Source organism: Oxyura jamaicensis, chromosome 2 (genome assembly GCF_011077185.1).
Source record: "Oxyura jamaicensis isolate SHBP4307 breed ruddy duck chromosome 2, BPBGC_Ojam_1.0, whole genome shotgun sequence".
In the NCBI taxonomy this organism is placed as follows: Eukaryota; Metazoa; Chordata; class Aves; order Anseriformes; family Anatidae; genus Oxyura; species Oxyura jamaicensis.
Window position 1 is genome coordinate 14,157,029 of NC_048894.1, and position 19,899 is coordinate 14,176,927.

Genomic DNA, 19,899 nt, shown 5'->3' on the forward strand with positions numbered 1-19,899 from the left:
ATAGAGAGATATGAGATGTTGTAACCTAACTTCTGTTGACTGCACAGGAGTCTGCTTACTCCTCATAGCTTCTGTGTACCTTCAGAAAATGGACTGAAGTATTTAGTAGCATATTTGGCTTTCAAAAAATTAAGTTTACCAAGTCTGTTCTTTCAAGCTATTAGTGTCTCTGTAGTGAAATCATTGTAGACCCATTAGGGTGATGGAAGCTCACAGCCTTATGTAGGTAAACTCAAAATGTGAAATGCTTGGCTCTACTATGTGGAGTACTTTGGCATCAAAATATTTCTGCTGTGTGACCTGATAATGCACTTGGGGAGTCAAGTGACATAGTGAGTGCATAGCACAGTCTTATATTGCAGCCTGCTATATTGTCTGTGTAGCGGCTCCTTGAATTCACATTAGTTGTTTCCACACAAAATATTTGGCTGAAATGTGGCACACTAAATTTGATTGGTAACTGTTCTTCTATGTAGGAAAGTTCAAATGTCTCATCCAGCTTTCTGTCTTCAGAGTCAGTAGAAGAAACAGTTTCCTTATTTCAGTAGGTTTTCCACTTGATTTCTGTATTTACATATTAGCATTAATAATTTCTGAAAGTGCTCATAAACTATGTTAGGTTGTTATGGAAGAGATGAGACAGCATTGGAACAGCATAGACTCAAATATGTGATTGACTCTAAATGTAGCCATAGGCTTTTTTAATTTGAAAAACATGCTTGAGCACACTTGTGCAAGAGTATGACTGCAGAAGCAATCCTCTCAAAGACTTAATTGCTAGTGATTTTAACTTTTTATCAGAAAGAATAATTAGAAAAAAATGTACAACTAATGTAGATATAATTATGTTTGTGTAGATAATAACTGTTTTCTTAATAACTTGCTTTCTGTTTTATCTCCTTTTAGATGCCAACTCAGTTTGTGGAGTCAGTTTTGGAAGTGCATAGTAAATTTGTTCAACTTATCAACACAGTTTTGAATGGTGATCAACACTTTATGAGTGCCCTTGACAAGGTAATTTTAACCTATTAAGTTAAAAACAAACAAACAAAAAACATTGGAAAATAAAATGTGGAACCCTGTTTCAGGTTCACCAGAATTCTTCAGGGCACCAGCACATTTAATGATAGAATTCTCATGTAATTTTTCTAGTTTATAAATGCAATGAAATAGAAGAAATTCTAGTACTGGAGAAGAAATTGGTATGTAGAAAGAAAACCATGATAATACTTAAAATTTTACTGAAAGGAAGACCTTTTAATCAAAAATCAAAACACAAAATTGGAGCTGACCCATTCAATATGAATTTAAGGTAATAAATAGACAAATTGTGTGTTGCAAGAGCTTTGGCAACATAGCAAACGGTTTTCTACTCAGCACTGCTGAGGTCTTACCTGGAGTACAGTGTCCAGTTCTGCCCCTCCCCACCCAGCACAAGAGAGACATGGAAAGAGTCCAACAGAGTGCTGCTGAGATGCTGAAGGGACTGGAGCACCTCTGCTGTGAGGAGAGGCTGAGGGAGCTGGGACCACTCAGCCTGGAGTAGAGAGGGCTCTGGGGGATCTTGTCAGTGTCTATAAATACCTGAAGGGAGGCTGCAAACAGGATGGAGCCAGGCTCTTTTCTGTGGTGCCTAGAGGCAGGACAGGAGGCAGTGGGCACAAATTGGCCCACAGGAGGCTCTGTCTGAACACCAGAAGCCCTTCTGTGGTCTGTGCAGGTGATGGAGCACTGGCATGGGACCCCAGAGAGGCTGTGGAGTCTTCCTTCTTGGAGACCTTCAAAAGCAGTGTAGACATGGTCCTGGGCACCATGCTGTAGGTGGCTCTGTTCACTCAAGGGGGTTCGACTAGATCACCTCCAGAGGTCCATTCCAACCCTAACCATTCTGTGATAACTCTTAAATGCATTTAAACTTGAATTTACTTCCAGTTAAACTCTGAATGCTGATAGTGTTACTTACACAGTAGCTTTGTTTAGATTTTTTGCAAGCTGACTACAATGAATACCTAGAAAATAACATCACTTCTATCACTAGTCAAAATAGCATTTTCCAGGAGACAACTGCAGTTGAACTTAAATAAGCATGTTTAGGTAAAGTGGCTTGACATCCTTTTTTGTGGAATGCGTAGCTATGAAAAAATTTAAGATAACACTCCAAAGTGTTATACATTTAGTTTCTGATAATAGTTTAATTCTGCAAAACATGCCTGGGTTCTTGTGAGTTTGGGTGGTTCCTTCTCAAAGAAGAACATTTTATCTAATCCATTTGTTAATATCCCACTCTTCCAGATATATCATTGTATCTTTTTTCCTGGAGAGTGAATGTAATGCTTTCCTATCTATAATTTTAAGTCATAAAATGTATGCATACATTTCATTACTCTTTTTTTTTTTCTGGTGTTTATAGTATTTTGAGTTTGTAGTTAGTCTGATTCAAAGCTTTAGATAAGTTTCAGCCAAGGTTAGTCTGGAAAGATGCAGGGACAAAGATAACAATAATAAAATTGATAGGTAACCATCTGTCTTTGTGGTACTGAGAAATTAATTATTTAGTATTTTAACGCAAATTCTTATTTCAATACCATACTGCATCTGAAGTGCAACTAAAGTCATCTACCAGAAGGTGGAGTAAAAGGAGACTGACAGCTATTGTTACTGGTACATAGGCAGTGTACTTCTTTCTGAAATACTTCAGTTCTTCACTTCAGTGATCTGTATTACAACAAATATTTAAAATCTTAATCTGTTGCCAATTTTCATGGTCAATATCAAAATTGCTGTTGTTTCCTCCAGTTTTATTACAAAAGAGTGCTCTAAGCTTCAGATTTCTGTATTTCTTGTCGAATAGTGCATTCCTTTGTCATAGGGATTCTAGGTACTTACTGTCAAATACTGAAATGTTGAGGCATTGTACAAAAAGTTGTTTGTCAGTTCTTCTTAATAATAATAATAATATTTTCTGCATAGGTTCATTTGAGTATTATTTTTTGTAATGTGATATAGCAACTCAAGAAAGTAATTTCCTGTACTCACACTAAGTCGTACTGAATTTTGAAGCTGAAGTCACAAAACAGATTAAATTCCCTGAAACTGTGGTCATGCAATATTTTTAGGCCAGTATTAATTTAAAATGTTAATTTCAATTTGATAGTTTATGAACTAATCTTGATGATTCTGGTATCTTTATTGTGCAATTTCCAATTCCAAACTGCCATTATCTCCTTCCTTTTCTATTTCCTCATATTCAGGCTTTCTTTAGCTACCATGGTTTTTTGTACTGCATTGCTTTGAATTTCCACATAATCACTCTCAACACTGTATTTTTAAATTTTATTTAGTCTAACAAAATCTGAAAACCAAAATAGTTTTCTTTATTACTGTATACCAAGTATGTTCTTCAAATCAAGCTCTTTTATGCTACTGTTGATGTGCTGCTGCTCAAATCTGCTTTATCTGCTTTCCTAAGTTTCTTTCTGTCCATACTATACTTATTGCTGTATACCAAAACCTTCATACTTCAGTGTTTAAGTTTCTAATTAACTTAAAAAAAGGAGTAATCCAAATCCTTTTTTTCATTGTTTCTTTTGAGTTTCATAGGCTCTTGGGTGGTCTGTACCTGAACATTTTTTAATTACTGTAAAATTCATAATAGAAAAAGTTTTAAGTCATTTCCATTTTATGTCTTTGCTCTGTGTTCCTGTGTAGGCTTTGACATCAGTAGTTAACTATAGGGAGCCCAAGTCGATCTGCAAAGCACCTGAGTTGGTAAGTGATAAGTATTATTGTAGAATGTAATAATACTTCTTTATAACTGTCAAACGAATTAGCACATGGACCATCACATGAATATCCATTTCTAAGTCAGCCTCAGGTGCATATGTCAGTAGTGGTTACTTAACCCCCCCCACACACACACATTTTGGGAGTATGCAAAAAATGTTGCAGTTATATTTTTTGATACAGAATTTGTGGTTTTGGTGGAAGTAGTTGGTATCTTTTACCTGTGAATACAGCCCTTATAATAGAACACGAGACTATGGACTGTGAATTACTTCAGGTTTTAACCTTCATGTAGAATTTAAAGAGTACTTTGACATATGTTTGTTTTCAAGCTTGACAAGTAGGTTTGGGTTTCTCTTTTTTTAATTTGAGCTGGCCAAATACTGTGACAACTTGTTGAAGAAGTCAGCGAAAGGAATGACAGAGAATGAAGTAGAAGACAAACTTACAAGTTTCATTACCGTATTCAAATACATTGATGACAAAGATGTATTCCAAAAGGTAACTTTTGATATTCAAATTTAAACTGTTCACGAATAATGTGGTAATACTTTCAAGAATCCTTATATCTGTTTTTTTTATTCCATGCAGTTCTATGCCAGAATGTTGGCAAAAAGGTTAATTCATGGTTTGTCTATGTCTATGGACTCTGAAGAAGCCATGATTAATAAACTAAAGGTAATGTAATCCTCTTCTAATGCAAAGTAAACAATTGTAAGAGAATGTAATGTTCAGAGGAAGCAGCAGAGGGTGCCAGAGCAATCGGTAGATTCTGTTTCAACAGTAGTTGAAAACAAAAATGAAGTTTCTCATAGTGTATGAAAGATACATTGTGAACTATCACTTAAACACTCATTTTTTTAAAATGATTTTTGGGTAGTTTTATAAAGTGTGTTCAATAGCCCATTTTTTATGTTGTAAAAGCACCAAGCAGCCTATCATAAACTAGCTTTATCTTTCAATTTTATAAGAAATTATATTGTTCATCTAAACTAATGTGCACAAAGCAGGATTAAAATAAATTTGATAATTTTCTTTTATAGTGTTTGTTTTCTATTATACCTGGTGTTCCCTGTAAACAGTGTATAATGCTTCTACCAATTAGATATTCATATTATAGTAATAAATGTGTGAATGTGCAATATTTATTTCATAGGTATTGTTTTCACAATAAAACTTGTTACAATATTTTTTCACAGCAAGCCTGTGGTTATGAATTTACCAGCAAGCTTCATCGAATGTATACAGACATGAGTGTTAGTGCTGATCTCAACAATAAATTCAACAACTTTATCAAAAACCAAGACACGATTATAGATTTGGGAATTAGTTTTCAGATATATGTTCTACAGGTACTAATGTATGTTTATTATTACTGAGTTATTTGTACTTCATTTTTTATGTTTTGATAACAAGTGAAATATTTTTCTAACTAGGAACGCTTCTCATATGACACCTTGTGATCAGTGTGGAATAGTTTGTTTTCCTAGCTTTAACTTTTAAAATTAACCTGTTAGCAGACTAAATAGTAGTAATGCAAAATGCCTTGTGTTTTTTACCTGAGTTTATCTCTCACTGGGGCATGCGTAATGAGCAGTAAAACTTCTGGTCTCAGTTGTGTGTCTTATGACAATATATATTGTAAAACTGCTTAGTGGTGTTATTTTTTTTCTTGATGTCTATATCATATGAAAATGTTAATGCTTTCATTTTTCCTGATACCTCTAGGCTGGTGCATGGCCTCTAACTCAGGCTCCTTCGTCTACATTTGCAATTCCTCAGGAACTGGAAAAAAGTGTACAGATGGTAGGTTAGTAGGAGGATTCTTGTAAACATGTGGAAAATGTAAAAACTCCAAAAAAAAATAAAAAATTTTGATCATTCTAACAGAGGAAAACCTGAGCTATTTCATTTTGATTGTACATCAACGCTACCCTTTGTCTAGTTATATGAAATTTGGAAAGGTCACCCAAATGACATAATGATTTCTATGTATGCATTTGCATAATTTTTATTTCTTCTGTTTTCTACACTCAGTGATCAAAGAGGAAAATGCTACTAAATACAGTCAAGTGAACTGACTTGATTCTTAGCTTTAAAACCAATTCCAATTGACTTTAATTATTTTGATAAAATCTAAAATAATATTAAAATTGCTTAGACTTCATAGATGAAAAAGCAGATACACGTATTTCATATGAGCCACATTTCATTCAAAATCAAACTCATGCAAACTTTTTTAAAGATAATTTTGAGAATTCTCAAAAAATTAGAGGTTTTACTTTGGCCAAATTTTCTCTTACTATTTAAAATTACTTCTGTTTTGTACAGGTAGAACGTTTTATTAATTTTTATGATATTGTTCTGTTCTAAATGTTATCTGCACAATTTTTGTGTTCAAAACATATACTCTGTGTATTTTATTTTTGCTAATGTATATTTTAATGATGAAGTACATTTTAGGTATAAAAATAGAGCATTTTTCATACTTGCTGTATGCTGCCTTGAGTTGCTATCTGATCTAAATTGTAATGGCAAATGTCTCCTTCTGTGGCAAAGGAGCTTTTTCACATTTTACCACTGAGTATTAGAACTTTTATCTCCTTTTATTTCTGATGCGTTACGTGGCAGTTGATTTTAGTAATCTGATAGTTTCCAACCTATATTCCATGGATGGAACATGGGATCCACAGAAGGTAATTGATGACACATTGATCAGTTGACCCACAATGAGAGTTTTTCTCATGAATTTTGACCCGACTTAGAAGAAAGGAAAATAATAATAGTAGTAGTAGTAATAGTAATAATTTTGCAGTTGCAATCCAAACTATGGCAGTATTTGTACAACTGCCAGTTCTCTCAAACCTGAAAAAGCTGCAAACTTTTTATAAATATATATTCACCTCGATGATATACAAATATTATGTTTTGTACTACTTAAGCTTGTGGATGGAGAAACACCTGTTTCTTAAAAATGGCAAAAGCTAGCTTTTTAGCATCTTCCTGATATATTTGTGTATATAACTTTCTTTGATGGTAACTGGTTGCCAGAACAAATCAGAGTAATCCAAATTGATCTGTAGGCTGGCTACCTGGGATGTGAGGATTTTCCATCCAATTTTAAGGAAAGACTGAATTTGCCAGAGTTTTTCTCATTGCCAAAAAATAGCTGCACCTAACATTAGGATTAGTCTGCAAGCCTTACTTTCTTGTTCCTTTCAGATATGCAGTATGAGGGCAAAATGTCTGGATTTTTTTCCTAAACAAATAAAAATAAGAAGCAAACAAAAAATACTAATGCCTACCAGGCACTTGCCAATGTACGCAGTCTGACTTGTCCCTCTTGTCTGTATGGATAATAAGATTATGGTCGATTTCATATTTTATTTTTTCTGTTAGATTTTTAGCCAGAATTCAGTTCTTTTCAGATGACATCCAAGAGAATGCCATATCTACTAGTTTAGAAAGAATCTTCTAGGAATGGCATTTCTAGAATCTTCTATAGAGCTATCTCATTTCTAGCTGCCAGACTTGTGTACTTTATTGCCAAATTTTAGTCTGCATAGCTAATTTCCACCTGCACAAAAGCATGCAACAAAGTTTTCCTATGTTTCTCAAGGAAGAGAGGAATTTTTAAATTAAGTCCTTTTCTTGTTCAGAGGTAGATGTCTTCATATTCTTGTTTTTCTATGTATTTGTGTGTCTTTCTATGTTTTAAATACCAGGAAAAGATGCTGTCCAGAGTGACTGATGTAACGCTTTCCATAATGACTACAAATTCATATAAAAAAAAAAATCAGGAAGAAGTTATCATTACTACTAATGCAATTCAGGAAATAAGATTTTTTAAATACCGATTTTAAGGGGATGCTTCAATTTTTGGTGTCAACATAAGTTTGAAATGTTACTTCTAAATAATAAATGTGTGCTTCTTTCTGAAAATAGGTTTAGGAAGGTTTCAAAGTCTTACAAGTTTGGCAGCAGAAATTTAAGAACTTCTAGTCATGTCTTGGTTCTGAGATGTTTTCCATTTGTGTAGTTGTGTCTGGCCTGAAACCCAAATTGGAAGAGCAACAAAAACTATACCCACCTTTAAGCTTGCTTTTTCTGAAATTTTCCCCTAAAAATGTGTTGAGGAACATAAGATGAGATTCATCTTGAGAGTCATTGTGTAGCTGACTGTGGGGGAAATACCTGTTAACCAAAAGCTTACATTTTTAAATGATGCTTAAAAAAAATCAGTAAAATGGATTTTCTGATTTGATTATAAGTCAGATTAAATCAAACGAAGGCAAAGCCATTGAATATATTGAATATAGGTTTGATTTCACCATGGTGAAAAAACAAAAATACATTTGTTTTTATATGGAATTGGAAAGAACAGAATAATAAAACATAACAGGATTGATAAACATTGAGGAACCGTTGGATTCAGCAGACTTACACTACTTTTAGCTACAATATTTTATGCTCTGAGAGTATGAATGTCTCAACAATCTTTTTGATTGAGTTATCAAGTGGTATGTTAATGTGTTCAAGTAGTTCACTAAATGACTGGTGTTCAGTCACCCATCTTCTAAAAGAAGGTGCTGTCATGAACCTACCAGCAAGGTCTGTATCTAATGCAGTGAGCATAAAACCAGTATTTCTTTGCTGCAGTGTTAGTGTGATAATAAACTATTGTAAGTTCATATGTGTGATTAACTGAAGTTCATCTTGTTTTGCAGTTTGAATTATTCTACAGTCAACATTTTAGTGGAAGGAAGCTTACTTGGTTACATTATCTTTGTACAGGTAAAAACAAACGCTTTGCTAAACTTATGTTCTATACAACTGGCAATTGTTTGTTAAAAGTCAAATGACCGCAAATGTTGGGGGTGGCACATTATACTGCATATTAACTCAGTTTATCACTTCTGCATCATTAAGTAATTTAGTATTTGTTACTTAGTATTTCCAAAATTTGTTTGTAAACCTGCATGTTACCTGTGATTTATTAAATCCAGGGAAAAGTAGAGTTGTACCTTAATGTACATTCTTCAGTGCCTTTTTTTAATCGCTACTCTGTGATTCTGTGTAAGCTATTACTAACTGAAGCTTGTGTGTTGCATTGAGGGTATTTGGAATTTTTTTACTACTTTAAATTGTATTGCAGTATTCAAATTCAACGCTTTCAGTTTTCTTCTGAAAACAGTACTGTTGTAGTATTCATAATTAACCAGAGTTCTTTTTTTACAAACAGTATCTTACGTGTCTAAATTTACAACATCGGTTTTCATGTTCCCATGCCATACTGAGGTCTGAATTGCATGTCTGGAATTGCATGTGTGTAGGAACTGTATGAGTAGCTCTAGTAGTTAGGCGTCAGATGTCTTTTCAGCACATTAATCCGTTTATAAAATACTACTTGTATCATTACAGGTGAAGTAAAAATGAATTATTTGTGCAAACCATATGTAGCCATGGTGACAACGTACCAAATGGCAGTGTTGCTTGCCTTCAACAACAGTGAAACTGTCAGTTACAAGGAGCTTCAGGACAGTACACAAATGAATGAGAAGGAACTGACAAAAACTATCAAATCCTTACTCGATGTCAAAATGATCAACCATGACTCAGACAAGGTATGCAGTAACGATGTAAAAGTGTTTCATGTGCTCAGTCTTTTGATTCTACTGTTTGTTGAGGGCCTTTTTTATTATAAAAGAATCATCTCTCTCATTTTTTTTAATATATTATGGACCTTGTTAGCAATTATAAATATTTATGAGGAAAGAGAGGAAAAAGTAGACTATCTTTGTTCTATATGCCTATAAAAGCAGGGTCTGATAAAAAGGTAATAATGCTAGGACTGTTGATTGTTTCTGTTGAATCCATGTGGCTTTAAACTCTCTACTGCTGGATGGAAATTCTCTTTGAATACATCGCTTTCAAAGTTGTGGGATCATGGGAAGGAGCCTGAGGAGTAAATCAAAGTGTCTTAAAGAGAGCCTTAAAATAAATTTGTGGGATTAAGAGACTGAAAGTAACAGCAACCATATACTTCCTGGCTGACATGTTACAGGAGAAGGAGGGAGGAGGACAGAGAGGAAGGAGGGCATATGTGAGTGGATTTTTGCTGCATTTTGCCAAACTCTGTCATTCCATGAGTTTCGTGGAGTTCTAGTAATATCTGAGCTTTGTTTGCGGTTAAGGCAAAGGTTCATGCAGGTACTGTTACTGATTCTACCTCACCCTTCTGTATGACCTACGTCAAATCACTTACCTTTTTTCGCCATGCAGTGAAAGGCACAGAAGTCTGTTACATAAGTAATGCTACAGAAGTGCCTTTGCATACCATACAAACTTTAGTATGCACTTCCAGCTAGCCCAGAAAGCCCAAGTTATTCAGACAGTATCAAGCAGAACAAACTGATAAGCTGTTCACTTGGCTTACGAGAAGAAATCGAAAGCTGCTCTGATAGCTGCTTTTTTTTTTAACCAGGAAAATGTTAGAAAATGGAAAGTGAGATCGCAAGGAAGATCTGATGCTTGGCTGAAGCATAGGACATGCTTCCAATATCTAGAAATGAGCTCAGGTTGGAACAGTGGCTGGGAAGATGTCTGTTAAACCATGGGTGAAATATAACACTGGGAGCTATTACAGAAAACAGTGAGATTTTTCATAATCTTAGAAAGTTGCCCATTATTTAAAGGATTTACATTTATTTATGTCTGTCGTGTAAGGCTCATCTAGTTTCTTTAAGCATATGTCATTGAAGGTTGAATGGTATAGCTTTCCAATCCTTTTACCTTTAATGTTTACCACTGCATTTTCTGTTTCTTTAACTTACAGGCTGTTGTATTCAAACATATTTGCTAATTCTGTTTTCTTTGCACTCCATCCAGCAATTTGAAAGCTGATCTGTATGCAGTCTATCTGCTTACTCATTGGATAAGGCAGTGAAATTGAGTTGCTTAAACAGTGAAATTAAATATACTGACTTCTCTCTACGTGTGTCTGAGCTGCACAGCAAAGTACAGTGTATTATGTACTGTAGTTTGCTTTTGCTTATTCTTTTTCAACAAACTTTTGACAAGATCTTTATTGGTTTTGTTTTGTTTTACACTCAACCATATAAACACAACAGCACTACAATTTAATGACATTTTTAAAGCTGTTGATCTTTGTCCTTTCGTATTAATTTTTCTATACTACGACTAGATATTATATTCTAATAGAGAATGCTTGGAGAATATAAAAGTAATAGTATTTGGTATATTTTTAAAATAAACATTGACAGTGTTTGCTTAAGAGTTTGCTCAAGTATTAGCACTTGAGGCAACCATAGTTTGGCAAGATTCCAAAGTCTAAGGAGCCCAGTAACTATGTACTGCTGGAAATTGGTAATACTTGTACAAACTCTTGCCTGGAAATTGGAAAGATTGTTCAGGTCATCCTGTTAGTTGAATGTAAAGGTGTTGGGACTGCTGGGAATACTTACAATTTATTGAAAGAAATTGAATTTGACATGTGTAGGGGAAAAAAATGAGGTCCAGAAGAGAAAAAAAGAGAAATTGCATACAGTTGTGGAGCTGTAGAAGTTGCAGTTCATCAACTGTTTCTGATACAACATAAAATGTTTTTTTTTTCCCCCATAAGTTCTTTAAGGCAACTTTAGTGATGTTTGTGAAAGTAAGAGCTGGCTCTCTTGAGGTTCTGCCATAAATAAATGCAAATCCTACTTTCTTTGCAGGGACAAAAATATGTTTAAAAGGAGAGTGTTTGCAACTAAGATAAACTGTTGAAGTATTACACCAGAAGTTAAAACAGCTGTTCAATTATTAAAACTGAAATTGCTTTAATTGCTTCTCAGTAAAGAAGTTTTTATTAATGTTCAAACTAGACATTAAGAAAAACTTCTTTACCAAGATGGTAGGCATATGTTGGAACAGGCTTCCTAGAGAGGTGGTTGATGCACCGTGCCTGTCCATGTTTAAAGGAATTTGGATAACACTTGAGTTTAACTTCAGGTCAGTTCTGAAGTAGTCTGACAGTTGGACTTCATGATCTTTGTAGGTCCCTTCAGACTGGAACTATTCTATACTAATATTGACTTATTAACAGTACTCATGTATATCAGAGTTCTTTATAGTGTCTTGTAAAATAGACTGGGTTTTTAGGTTAGTTAAACCATAACTTAAAAACTAACCTGGTTCAAGTGTCTCTTTAGAATTTTCAACTACAAATCCACTGAAATTGTTTGTATGTATCCAAGCTTCTACCTGTGATTTTTCTAAGTAAACTGTTAATCCTGGCAAATCCTTGCTGTTTATTGTTTTTTGGTTCCATTTCTGTTTTTAAGAAAGTTTCTTTATTGCAGGAAGATGTAGAGGCAGAGTCTACGTTTTCATTAAATATGAATTTCAGCAGTAAACGAACAAAATTTAAAATTACTACATCAATGCAGAAAGATACACCACAGGCAAGTATTTTTTGATGTTTGTAGATTGAAGAGCTTGTGAAGCTTATTTTTCTAAAATTGATTTGATTGTATTAGGTTGGTAAAAGCAGATATAAGAGTCTCTGTTTAAGATTTACATCACTGTGAAAACATTGTTTAAGTTTACAGTTTAAGCACTGCAATTATTTTTTTGTATTTAAAATACAGGTAGAAAAAAAAATGGGTTAGGGAACAGGAATTAAAAATGAACAAGAGCTATTCCTCTTGGACCAAACTGAATTGACATGAGACTCTTTTGTTGGTAGTGTTTATAAAAGCAATTTAATCCAGAAACAGCAGATCCACTGAACTCTGTTTTCATATGGTTTTGTGTCCTTCATCAACTATAATCAACTCAAATTTTGATAATCCAGGTTCCTTCTATATCTTCTAAGACATAGACACATACACAAGAGACAAATGTGCTGACAAACTCAATATATTATAGTAAACTTTGCCCACTTCTCTCCATAGCAAAATCTGATTTGGCTATCTTCCTCCTATCTACCTGCTGACTTTCATGAAACCTGGTGTTCTTGATTTACAGAAATGCTTTACATTGATCTTTATCTAGGTTTTTATATTAGTTGACCACTTTTCATTAAGTAAAAAGTTTAGATTCAAGTTACTTTTATGATATGTTTATTGATCGTACTGTATTTGAAGCTTTACCATTCTTCCTATATCGCAGGAGATGGAACAGACCAGAAGCGCTGTAGATGAAGATAGAAAAATGTATCTTCAAGCTGCTATAGTCCGTATCATGAAAGCACGTAAAGTGTTGCGACATAATGCTCTTATTCAGGAGGTAAGATAAAAATCCTCTTCTTAAGCATGATTTTGAGGAAAATCTTCAGGATAGCTGTGTAAAACATCTAACCACAAAACTCCCATGTCAAAACTAATACTTCAGTGAAATTGATGAGAATTCCAATGGAGTCTTCTTTGAACCATAGTACTGGGGCACTTACCTGTGATCACTCAGCCCTGTAAATATGTCTTAGCACTAAAGCATTAAGCATCTCTGTGCTTGTTCTTTCTAGTTGGCTGGTTCTATGCCTCCAGATGTTGTATCCTATAGGAATCATTGCCAGAGCTGTAGGTTCAACTGAAGACATTTGAGTATGGATATTCTAGACATTACATTTCCACAGAAGCACGTAGCCAATTTTGAGCTCTAATTGTAAAGCTGGATTTAGTTCTAATTCATGGCTTTTACTTTAAAAGTTGTCTGAGTATGTAGACCTGCACCTCCTAATCTATTTTATGAGCAGTACAGTTGTCTAGATTTTTTATATTCTAAATTAATGATCTGTGAACTGGCATGGACAGGCTTAGAAAAGGTGCTATTTCTTTCATTTTATTTCTACTTTTCCATCTGTGATAGTTGCCTGCCTAATTGCATTTCCTATTCCAACCTAACCTGCATTCATACCAACCAGTCCCTAGTTTTTCTCAACCTTCCAAGTCATTCTTGTGTCTCCCAAGCTTTGCTGGATAAGCCTCAGAGCAGATTGGTGGGAGAGGCAATAAAAATTCCTGCTTTTCTGGACCATTTTAAACATGGTGGAAAGGGTGGAGATGCATTCCGTCATTTTGAGGTCTGCTGTATTCTTTCTGTCCTGTGGTGATGAGGAAAACAGTTTACCATAATTGCCAATTATTTTTTATTTCCGAAGCAAAATAAGCAGCTACAGAGAGCTTGTAAGTCCAGAGCTTTCATACTGACTGGTAACACAAGAACTCTGAAAGGTTTTGGGTCTTTAAATAAATAGTGTTTGTATACAAACTCCCTGAAAGCAAGCTTAATTTAAGAAATCTGATTTTGAACATGTAAAAGATGAGGCAGCATAGGCCTTGATTACTTCTCAAAATCTTCGGTTATTTGCTCTTCTGTTACTTAAATTCATGCAATTATGACAAAATCCTCTAAGATTTTTATGTTAAAGCTCGAAAATTATAGGCAAGCCCTGTTTCATCTTTGAAAATATTTTCCCCATATTCTCAACTTTAAAAAGTTTTCAAAGTGTGCTTTACTTGAGAGCAGTTTAAATGGTGGAAAAGAAGAGAGAACAAACTTTGACAGCTTAGAAACAGAAAAACTACTTTATGGTCATTTCCTTCTTTGTCCAGCTCAGGAGGCAGTATAATGTGCTTATGCTGCATGTTGCTCCTGCAGTACTCCTGCAGAATAGTACAGTCTATTAACATCAGGAGATTTTTCAAGTTTTTCAAGAAAAGTGGATATTTTGATTGATAGCTTAAAAAACGGCACAGAATAAAGTTGGTGCTCCATTTATCTATCACCAGCCACATCAACGTGTATTATTTTTTACCTTAGCATTTAACTAAATTTATGACATATAAATATATGAAAATCATGTCCTTATTCATTTAGTCTGTAGTTCTCAGTTTTTCATATTAAATATTAAAATCTACCCAGAATGTAAGTAAAAACTGAAAGCTAGACTTCTAAATAATTCTTATCTATGTTGCAATGTACTGTGGAGACCTGATGTCATCTTAAATGAGCAATTGTAGAACTTCAAGCAATAACATGAAGCAGTACAAAAATCCATTAGAGTTAATTTTTCGTGCATTTTAGCTGTCTGAATTTGTGCCAATCTTCATGCTTCCTCAGCTAAACTTTAACTGGGACATATGAGCTAGGTTCTTCAAAATCTGTTAGGTATCTACTCTGCAGCCTAGGATACAGATGGACTCTTGGGTACTTCAGAATTGTTGCCAGATTGTAGAGCAAATTGTGGGGAGACAGGTTTTTTATATTTAACACTAAAAATGAAAATTTCAAGATACGTGGAAATTTTACCTAGTTACATCTGCATTGAGCTTAGTAACTTGTTTTGCTTTATATTAAATGAGTAAGCCCAGATGGCTAGGTGGTTTTGGGTTGAACATGCTCAGCTTTCTCAGTAGACTGACCTGTATTTAAACAAACAAACAAACAAACAAACAAACAAAAACACTACTAATACAAAATTCTGTCTTCAGATCTATTTGTCCTGAGTAAATAAATACATGAAGTATTGGTTATGACAGTGAGTCTGAGCGTAGGGCTGAAGTTAGGTGGAATTTGAGCTGATCTAATAGCTTGTTAGCACCAAGTTTCTTCTCATTTGACTGCTGTGGAACTTACCAGACCGTTGGCTGCTAGCCCAACAAAACTATCTCCTCTGAGCTTTCTGTTTGTTCTGCCTGAGTTCTACCTGGTGAGTTCTGCTGGCTCACAGAGAGCTCCAGCTCCTCACTGGAGCTGGGAGAAAGCCAGCCATGAAAAGGTGTAAAGAAAACAGGAAATCCAGCTGAAATAAAAATCACTTTCTTTACAGAACAAATGTGAAACTACAGGCTAAATATATTCTAACACTTGAGTGGTTAGGTCTTTTGTTTCCCTCACTTCCCGCTGCTAGCAGGTAGAAAGGAGAAAGTAATAGTAATTTTCTTTGCTACAAGTTGGCCACAAAACTTTAAATCTGAAGAACTCTCCAAGTTACATACTGTGTTACTACACAGCATTTCCTCACTTATCTAGAAGAGAACACACAGAACTCAAAACTGTTAAGAGAGATCTGAAGTTTAGCCAGCAGCTGCTGTTTCTTCTGCAATGCACATAAAATTTGTTTTTACCATAAATATTTTTTTACTGTATCTGTTAAAAAGTTCCAGCATAGCTGGATTGAACTTGCCAAATTGTAGGATCTTTAGTGACATAAATAAAGGTTCATCCTGATAGTCTCAAACTGTATGGGAAAGGATGTCAGTGGTTCCATTTACACTGCTTCAGGTGCTCAGGTGCCTTTCAGGGCCAGGTATACAGCAGGGCTTGGGCTGGAATTTAGTAGACAAAACACAACAAATTTAGCTCACATCATAATAGCATGGCAACTGAAACAGCAATGTTGTAGTGTAACTTCACAAAATAAAATAAATCTTAAAAAGTAAACCTTATTTTGTCTTACAAATTTGATTGCCTCGTGCAACAGAGCCTCTGAGGATAGGTGGCATTTTAAATGAATTGAAACTGTTAATAAAGAATGAGTAAGCTCTTATAAGGTCCTAGTCTGACTTTAGGAGAATTTGCTATTTATCTGTGTGCATGTCAGTCACCATTTGTAATGCTATAAAGAAAACACAGGATTCACAAAACTTTATTAAATGAAAATGACTTCTCTATCCATTCATAATAACAAAGGTGGTGATACATGAGAGGAAAATTGTGTTCAGGTTTAGAAATAGTTTTGAGAAATCTGGTCAAGTGAAATTTAACCATTTAAAATTGTATGAACTATTAAAAACCCAAAGACTAACACATTCTTCAGGCATTTATTTTCCAAGTAAGACTTGAAGACAGTTTGGGAGTCCATAAATTAAATATTACAGAACAATGTAAGTATATAAATGGAAGTAAAAGGTACCTAACCGAGGGAGAGCCAGCACAGGTACTGGAAAAGACACAGCTGGTTTTACCATGCTTTCACTTTGCTTAAACTGTACTAATAGTAATAAAAGTGAACAAATGTTAGATCAATTTTAAGTTGGATATTTATCCTCACTTGTACCAGAACAAACCAAGCAAGCAAGAGGACTGAAAAAATCTGGTTAATGTGCAAACAGAACCAACGTGTTAAGCAGTCAGCTGAAGTCTCTTGACACTACTGTACGGAGACGCTTTGTTTATTGTTATAAATTAACTGTCCTGTATTTATTTAATCCTGTCTTCAAAAGAAAACTTTTTTTTTTTTTTTTTTCCTTAAAGTGCTTAGTGAGTTTCCTGTTGCATTTATAACAGTTGTAAATGAAAATAAGACATAAAACTTGTCTTTCTTTTGCAGGTGATTAGCCAATCAAGAGCTAGGTTTAACCCAAGTATCAGCATGATTAAGAAGTGTATTGAAGTTCTGATAGACAAACAGTACATAGAGCGAAGCCAGGCCTCTGCAGACGAATACAGTTATGTAGCATGATGTTGCAATCCTGCAGGTATGATTGTAAGGAGATCATTGCTGTCACTGTTTGGTGTGTTCCTGTGGGAAGAGGCAGGCCTATGCCTCCATAATTGGTCACTTGGCAGCCCCTGTTTTTCTGCTGTTTACAACATCACCAGTGCCATGTCATGAGCGTCAATGAAAATGCCTATAGATATTTCAAGCTCATGTCATTATGACATTTCTTAAAACTTTACTAAAAGAATGAGTGAAGTATTGCTGAAATGTGGAAATTTGGTTGGGTACCATGCTTTTTTTTTTCCCCCCCTTCCCTTTCACGTTTGCAGTTGATGTTTTTTTATGTTTTTTAAGAAAAAAATTTAAAAAAAAAAAAAAAAAAAACTAAATATTGTAATATGACAGATAACCTAATAATTGTATCTACATTAAAATGTAAAAAAAAAAATAAAAAAACGAACATGATACTGCTGCTTGTCAAATAAAAAAATAAAGTTATATGATGTGTCTCTAATTATTGTAGAAATGGATATAGCATTAATCTCTGTAAATAATATTGAGGCTGGTAAGATTGAAAATAATGTGTTCAGGTTTTGGATAACCTTTGAAGTAGATCTGTTGTAAAAACTGTCATAAGACTTGTATAGAAAACTGAGTACCAGGTATGATGTTATGTTTGATATGATTGAAAAAAAAACAAAAAACAAAAAAAAAACACCTATGTTTAAGTGCATAACTTGATTTCACAGAATCACAGAGTCCTCTAAGATCACCTAGTCCAACCTCTGACCTAAAGCTAACAAGTCCTCCACTAAACCATATCCCTAAGCTCTACATCTAAACGTCTTTTAAAGACGTTAGGGACGTTTTGTAAACGTCCCTGTGTAAACGTCTTCTGTGTAAAGACGTTAGGGACGTTTTAAAGACGTTAGGGATGGTGACTCAACCACTTCCCTGGGCAGCCTATTCCAGTGACTAACAACCCTTTCAGTAAAGAAGCTCTTCCTAATATCCAACCTAAACCTCCCCTGGTGCAACTTCAGCCCATTCCCTCTCATCCTGTCACCAGGCACATGGGAGAATAGACCAACCCCCACCTCGCTACAGCCTCCTTTCAGGTACCTGTAGAGTGCAATAAGGTCACCCCTGAGCCTCCTCTTCTCCAGGCTAAACAGTCCCAGCTCCCTCAGCCGCTTCTTGTAAGACTTGTTCTCCAGACCCTTCACCAGCTTCGTAGCCCTTCTCTGGACTTGCACGAGCACCTCCATGTCCTTCTTGTAGTGAGGGGCCCAAAACTGAACGCAGTACTCGAGGTGCGGCCTCACCACAGCCGAGTACAGGGGGACAGTCACTTCCCTGGACCTGCTGGCCACGCTGTTTCTTATGCAAGCCAGGATGCTGCTGGCCTTCTTGGCCGGCTGAGCACACTGCTGGCTCATATTCAGCCGACTGTCAACCACTACTCCCAGGTCCTTCTCTGCCAGGCAGCTTTCTAACCACACATCTCCCAGCCTGTAGCTCTGTTTGGGGTTGTTGTGCCCCAGGTGCAGGACCCGGCACTTGGCCTTGTTGAACTTCATACCGTTGGCCTCGGCCCATGGGTCCAGCCTATCCAGATCCTCCTGCAGAACCTTCCTACCTTCGAGCAGATCGACACACGCACCTAACTTGGTGTCGTCTGCAAACTTGCTGAGGGTGCACTCGATCCCCTCATCCCTTTTCTTGAGATTAGACTAACTTCTTCCATTCTTAGTAAGACCTACTCTGTCTTGTTAATCTCACTCTGTAGGAATATGTTACAAGAGAAAATCAACAGATGTTTGAGGGAATTTAAGTTCCATAGTTCACAAAGAGTTAGGAATGGTTGTTGTAAACATTGAAGGTAAAGTTCAGTGGCTTGTGAAACCACACTGTTACTGGGAAAGAATATACCAGACTGGTAACTGAAAAGTGTGTTCTTTCTGTAACGTATTGGGTAGAAACACTACATGGGTAGATGCCTGTACTTGTTTCCACATAAGCCTGTAATGCATTTTTCTTGTTCTCCCTCCTAACTCTTACGGTTTACTTATGTTTTCCCCAGACTCAATCAGGTTACTAGTTTGGCTGGGACAAGGAGTCCATGGGCTATTTCGTGTCCTTTGTTGTTCATCAGGGATGGCATGGTGGCTGCTCACTATCAGACAAGCAAAGTGTAATTTTTAAGTGTTAACTCTACCAATGCAAACAATTGAAGTTTAAGATCATTAAAAGCGTGAACATACTGAATACTTGCTGCAGAAAAGGGCTTCCTCATGGCTATGCCTGCTGTTAGTCATTGATGAGATCTATATTAACTTCAAATGTTCTATTTTTGCTGATTTGTATTTGGGTACATATGAATATATGTATTATTTGTGACATTTTTATATATTTTTTTATATTTCATCACCTACTAAAAGTCCACAGAGCAAGAATTAATTTCAAAGGGAAGAAGCCTTAGGAGGGAGGTTTTTTTGTTTTCTTTCTTTTTCTAGTTCTTTGCTGTATGAATGGCTTGGCTTCTCTCTGCCTCTCAGATTGTTCCTGGCTCTTTTTTCTTAAGTAGCCTCACATTCATATGTCCTCTGGAGAGTATATAGTAAACATCTTGTGGCTAACTAGGGAATGCATCATGACATGGTAAGTTT

The 19,899-nt window shown here is 35.4% G+C and overlaps 1 protein-coding gene across 2 annotated transcripts in view; it reads left to right on the forward strand.

The window, feature by feature from the left end:
• Nucleotides 1–17,728, forward strand: part of CUL2 (cullin 2) — a 46,291-nt gene extending 28,563 nt beyond the window's left edge. For both annotated transcript variants that reach the window (XM_035317965.1, XM_035317966.1), the window contains 11 exons: nt 907–1,014; nt 3,709–3,768; nt 4,156–4,284; nt 4,375–4,461; nt 4,983–5,135; nt 5,512–5,589; nt 8,511–8,577; nt 9,205–9,407; nt 12,147–12,248; nt 12,958–13,074; nt 17,120–17,728. In XM_035317965.1, coding sequence (XP_035173856.1) covers nt 907–1,014; nt 3,709–3,768; nt 4,156–4,284; nt 4,375–4,461; nt 4,983–5,135; nt 5,512–5,589; nt 8,511–8,577; nt 9,205–9,407; nt 12,147–12,248; nt 12,958–13,074; nt 17,120–17,251 — 1,236 coding nt within the window. In that variant the 3' untranslated portion in view covers nt 17,252–17,728. The remainder of the gene's footprint in view (nt 1–906; nt 1,015–3,708; nt 3,769–4,155; nt 4,285–4,374; nt 4,462–4,982; nt 5,136–5,511; nt 5,590–8,510; nt 8,578–9,204; nt 9,408–12,146; nt 12,249–12,957; nt 13,075–17,119) is intronic.
• Nucleotides 17,729–19,899: the final 2,171 nt, after the last annotated feature.